At 34.2% G+C, this 5867-nt stretch overlaps 1 protein-coding gene across 1 annotated transcript; it reads left to right on the forward strand.

Moving 5' to 3' along the window:
* Window positions 1-882: 882 nt before the first annotated feature.
* Window positions 883-3353, forward strand: LOC110423232 (RNA-processing, Lsm domain-containing protein). Its single transcript, XM_021437391.2, has 4 exons — window positions 883-1226; window positions 1327-1407; window positions 2676-2799; window positions 2887-3353. The coding sequence occupies exons 1-4, from the start codon at window positions 952-954 to the stop codon at window positions 2932-2934; spliced, it is 528 nt and encodes a 175-aa protein (XP_021293066.1). The 5' UTR covers window positions 883-951; the 3' UTR covers window positions 2935-3353.
* Window positions 3354-5867: the final 2514 nt, after the last annotated feature.

A 5867-nucleotide genomic window follows, 5' to 3' on the forward strand; every position in this document is an offset into this window, starting at 1 on the left:
AAAATACCCATTTTAATTTCCTATTAATTGCATAATCATGATTATCATGAATGGCCCCAAATTCTTGGAAAAGTTCATGCATTTCAAAATATAAAAATGCTGATAATTAGATTATAATTTTGTAACAAAATTGGCATATGTTCCTAATTCTTTTTGGGTAAATAACAGGTTTTATTTATCCTAGAAGGCAGAGGAAAATTACTATATTAGTAGCTATTTGATCTGGCTTTTTTTAGTTTAAAAGTTATTATAAAAAATAATAATTTTTAAAATTCAGTTAATTCTCTTTTTTATAGAGAAACTGTTTCATAAAACAATATATATAAGTTTTAATTTTAATGAAAATTATTATGAAGAGTATTTCATAAATAACTTTCGAATGAGAGGGGTATTTTTTAAAAGGGTAATGTTGAGATTATTTTTAATAAATGAAGATATTTTTAAAATAAAAAAAAATCTCTTGAAAATATGGCTTTTTTTAAAAGAAGAGAAAGAAAAAACTCTTAAAGTTTTTCATGAAATTTTTTTTAAAATTTTATTTTTTTGAAAAAGTAGCTTTTTTACAAAAAAATTTAAATTTCTATTTAATCCGACCTTTATTTTTGAGAAGTAAACATGCTGAAAAAAAGGCTGATCCAAACAGGCACGGGTACAATTTAAAATATTTAGTAACCAAGCTGAGATAAATTAAGGTTTAACGAGTATGACAAATATTTAATCTAAATAAAAGGACCTAAGCCCAACAGAGTAATATTTGAAATGGGCTAACAAATATAAAAGGTCTACCTCCAACGAATAGAATCCAGCACAAGTTCTATCAATTGAGGCCGGCCCATCATCCTTTGCTGTCTTGGTCTTCAACAAAAAAAGAAAAAGAAAAAAACAAATGCATAATAAAAAAGAAGAAAAAGAGAAGCGGAGAAAGGTAGCAGTTCGCAGCTTGAACGGGGGATGGAAGGTGAGGAATTCGCAGTGGGTTGCTTCCTTTCAATCAAGACAACTTTGGGCGACGAATTCGAAGGCCAAATCATCACTTTCGACCGTGTCTCCAACATCCTCGTACTTCAAGAGGGTCCGAAATCAGGACCCAGAAGGAACATTCGGCTGCTAAAGGCTAATTACATTAAAGAGTTCTCTTTGTTGCATCAAGATGAAGATCCACTTGATGTCAAGAAATGTTTTTTAGATCTTACTAGTCTTCAAGCTAGGGAAGATTGTGCTGTTAGGTATTTATTTTTATCATTAATTTCTCAAACCCCCCATGTAATTGGATTTTTTTACTGAATTTCAATGAGGTGGATTTTTTTTTGGTTGGGGTTTTTGCAGGCAAGCAGAGGCAGATTCTGAGAGGTTTGGAGTCGGAGTTACCAGTGAGGCACAGAGTTTATTTGATGCTTTGTCTAAAACGTATGTTCGCTTCTCCTTATTCTTTCTTTCTTCTCCCCAGTAATCAGTTTTAGTATTATTATGTCTAGTTTTTGAATTGAAGAGCAAATTCGCCTACTTTGGGGAAACGTTTAGGAGATTATTGTCATGGTAATCTCTCGTAAGTATGCAGCTAGGAAGTTGACTCTATATTGTTTTAGGAATTTTGTCTTACGTTTTATGAACCTTTGAAAGCATAAGATTGAGGATTCTTGTTCGGCATAACTGGTATCCTGTTAAAGATAAAGGTAGGAATGAGCGGGGAGACAGGAAAACGGTTTCCTTTAGAAATTGCAGGACAGGAGTGGAGAAAGAGAACAATTCTCAAGTGAGGATAAAATCAAAGATGGAGGCTTTGTAATGCAGGATGGTTGATATGAACGATGCATTTGTTGTATCTCGCCATGTTGTGATTACTATGTGAACATCTGCCAAAGTATTCACTTGCTGAAAGGATAAATGTTATTCTTAGGAAAAGTATAGTGTTAAGTACCTCGAGGAAGTGAGGTGAATGCTACTAGGGTATGACGTAGTGACTTCTCAGTTCATATGTTGTAACTAAATAGAGTTTTTGTATTTGACATCAAAATGCATGATGGACTCTATGATAGTTAAATAAGGCTTTGTATCTTTAGTAAGTTTTGAATGTTGATGCTCCTAGTCGATGAATAACTAAGATCGTACTAAAATGTGTTAAATGTTTACTGCATTGTAGCAAATTCAGGGTCATAGTTGTTATTGTTTAGGCAAAGGGAAGAAACTTTCATATGGGTTTGGTTATAATAGGGAAAAAGAAAAGAAAGGAAGATGGTGAACAAGAAAAAGGGTCAGGGCTGGGATTGTTGGGGAAGAAGGCGTAAGAGAGAAATAGAGGAGGAAAGAGCCTGGGGTAGGTGAAGAACATCAGGATGCATGAATATTTTTGAGATCTTGTTAGAATCATAATGTATGAAATTGACTAACCCAAAGCCTTGATAGTTGTCAGCTTTTTTAGGGATATCTGCTTTTATTCATTTTTTTCCCAAGACATATCAGGATGATCTGGGAAGTGAAGGTATCTGGTTTTTACCCCTTTTATCACTGCAAAACGGCAGTATTTAAGATTCAATCTGGATCTCTGCTTATGGATTGAATTTCTGAGGGGCTAAATTTTGTCTCTATGGGCTTCCTTCAAGGTCATCAGTATATTGCTGTAGAAAATTATTTTGAAAACTTACAAATTTTACATTAACACCAATGCATACAACCAGGCTTCCTGTTCGCTGGGACAAGACTGTCATTGTTGTAATGGATGAGGTGCGTGTGAGCAGTCCATATCTTCCTGAGTCTGTTAGTGGAGGAACTCCTGCAGCCAATGAACGGGTGAAGAAAGTGGTAAGACTCTCAAAGGGATTTTGGCATATCTTTTTTGCTGGTAATATGATTAGTAAATGATTTATTTATGTTAATTTTCTTTGTCAGCTGGTGTTTGAAAGGAAGAGGATGCAAGTTCGTGGTGCTAGTCAGTGATGAACTCACATTTGTGTTGTCCAAAGGTTGGAGAAACCAAAAAAGGTGTTTTGATTGGTATATTGTGGTAGTGGTCTGACCTCACATTTTCTTACTTTATTGAAAGAACTTAAATGAATACCTGATACTGAAATTTTAGTTCTAATATTATGCTACCCCTGCCTTTTTTAGATGGATTATTGGTAAACAAGTAGGGGCAAGTAAATTATTGTTTGGATTTATTGGCAATTTTGTTTTTATAATATATTTCCAGCTGTTCTTAGATTCATATGCCAGGCTTGTCATAAGATAATCCTCTTTGTGAAAGCGAATAGGAGGAATTTAATTTGTAATGCATGTAAGTAAGGTCTTATTAGCGAGTGCTGTAAAGCCAGTTTGATCATTTTTAAAAGAAATATTTCCTTTCAATGTGTTAGAAATCATCTTTCTCACAGTTGGTCACTAAGTCTCAAATCAAGAATCTTAGTTAGTGCCTTATTAGCATTTGCCATTAAGGGTGGACTGCTAACACATGCAGCCACATACTGAAATCTGATGAAGGATAAGCTGTGGAAAATTTTACAACATGGTTCTAGTTGTTTATTGTTAAGCATATCTGCACTTCAAATGATTAATTTCACATTGCTCAAGCTTTTTGCCTTTTACTATTTTCAAATCTATACTTCTTGATCGTGTTATCCTTTTTTTTTTCCCTTTTCTTCTTAAGAAGGTGTTGGGTGGGTGTTGACAAACTAATTGATTGCTGAGTGTATGAGATGGGGAGGTATAGGACAGGAATGAATGTTATAGGAAGGAGTAAGATGAAAGTGGTAGGCGAAAGGAGATAAAAATGGATGCTTATTGCTTCTTTTTCTCTTTTCTATTGGATTGTTTGTCATTGATGACAATGACAACCAAATGCTGCTGATGGATTATTATTAATAGCACCATCTTGTAATCTTCTTATGGTATTCAAATATCTGCATGTCATGCCCAATATATCATGGTTTTTAACATCTGGGTGCAAATTCAAGGGCAATGAGTAGTGACTACTGAATAACCAATATGAATAAACCCCAGCTACAGCCTGCAAGGTACAGCGCAAGTATGGTTGCATAAGAAGCCAGTGTCTTACCAGAGACTTCTCTTCTGGAAATCCTGCTTATGGTGGCTGCGCAAGCTATGCTTGAAAGATAATATTACACTTAAATAACATCTCATGGAGCAAGGTACCACATAGCTGCACTAACATCTCACTGCTCTGCCACAGTTAACTACTATTAGTACATATTAAAAAAAAAATTTTACGACATTCGGGTCACAATTCTTTTAATTTAAAGAAATATAAATTATTCGAAACCATAACAAATTTTTAAAAAAAAAAGTTAAAAAAAGGCCAAAAAAATGTTAAAATGTTAAATGAAAGAAGCAATAAAATTTTCCATCACGCGTTTCTTTGATCTTGAACCAACCTCTGCTCCTCTGTTGTCGCATCTATTCTCAGGCAATTGCTCCAATTTTGTTTATGGGCACAATCTCCACTTTCGCAGGCCCAACCAAATAGAAATAGACCCATAATTTCTAACCGGGGTGAACGAGCAACTCTGATAAACTGGATCTCTAGATCAGGTTTCCTTGTACTGGAAAAGTCTGACAATAAAGTGGATCGTGTGAGCTGGTTTTGAAAAGATGCATGTTGGTGTTTTGTTTTTTTAATTTCATTGGTAGTTTAGTCAAATTTTTTACATTTGTTAATAACGTTTGGGGTTTTGAGATATGGTGTTTATTTTAAATACCATTGAACCTGAAATCAATTAAGGTGAAACCAAAAGGGCTTGGGGATAATTTACTCTTTAATATATATAGGGTAGTGATTTCACAAAATCATTAAGGGCATTTTTTCTTTATTTTTTTTAACCTATTCCTTGGCCTTTAGAATAGCTATTAGTGAGAGGCAGCCGGTAATAGCTATTCTGACCTCTCTTGGAATGGCCATCCCTCAGAACGGTCATTCCATGAACCAAACGAAGTTAAAAGGGGTAATAATGAATCGGCCAAATTCTCAATTTGTTAACCAAGCCACTTGGAAATAAAATTTGTCACTTTTTTTGTAAAAACCCTCTATCATCTAGTTTAATCATAAGAGGCTTATGGTCTGAACCAATATGACATAAGTGTTGGATCATTGCCCTCAGAAACAAAAGACACCAATTAGTGTTACGAACAGCCCCATCCAATCTTTCAAGTACTAGTCCTCGTCTTCAAGTAAATTTAAGATTGTGAAACTCAAGATTCAATAAATCTGTACTATTGATAAATTGATGAAAAAGTGTGCAAGGGTGATTGCCTCTATCAGAACCTCCAACTCTCTCATGTGAAAAAAGAAGCATTGAAATCACTAACTATTAACTAAAGGACATTTAATCGAATTTGCAAAGAATGATAACTCCTTCCAAAGTAATCACCTAGTGGTAGCTGAGAGGTGTCCATACGCCACTAAAAAGTTCCACTGAAAGGTACCTGAAATTTCAATATTTAAATGGGGACATTGAGTATGATTCCGAACAATCGAAATATAGAGGTTTGTTTTCCACAAAACCTAAATACCCCCTGAAAATCCTTCTGCTTCTAATGATGCGATCTATTAAGAACCAATCTTTTAATAACTGTATTTGCCAAAACACCACTGATATGAGGTTCAACCGAAGCTACCATATTCAACTTAAATTGTTACACAAAATCTAGTAATATTCTGACAAAGCTGTCATCTCCTGCTCCTTAACAATTTTACACTAGAAGTCGAAAATCCATTAAAAAAATAAATAAAAAGAAATAATGGAATTGACTTTCTAGTCAAAATGATAGGTCACAACCACTATATTGGTTTCTTTGTCTGATGCACTAGCTTCAATATCAATAATAACAATTTCAAAATCACCAGCTTTTCCTTTATT

Source organism: Theobroma umbraticum, unplaced genomic scaffold, assembly GCF_002168275.2.
Source record: "Theobroma umbraticum cultivar Fairchild unplaced genomic scaffold, ASM216827v3 scaffold_20.0, whole genome shotgun sequence".
Classification (NCBI taxonomy): domain Eukaryota; kingdom Viridiplantae; phylum Streptophyta; class Magnoliopsida; order Malvales; family Malvaceae; genus Theobroma; species Theobroma umbraticum.

What these genes read in the sequence shown, in the direction of transcription:
- LOC110423232 (XM_021437391.2), top strand. Translation starts at nt 952, where the DNA reads ATGGAAGGTGAGGAATTCGCAGTGGGTTGCTTCCTTTCAATCAAGACA. An exon ending in TTTGATGCTTTGTCTAAAAC is followed by an intron (nt 1,408 to 2,675) that starts GTATGTTCGCTT and finishes GCATACAACCAG; the next exon opens with GCTTCCTGTTCGCTGGGACA. An exon ending in ATGAACGGGTGAAGAAAGTG is followed by an intron (nt 2,800 to 2,886) that starts GTAAGACTCTCA and finishes TTTCTTTGTCAG; the next exon opens with CTGGTGTTTGAAAGGAAGAG.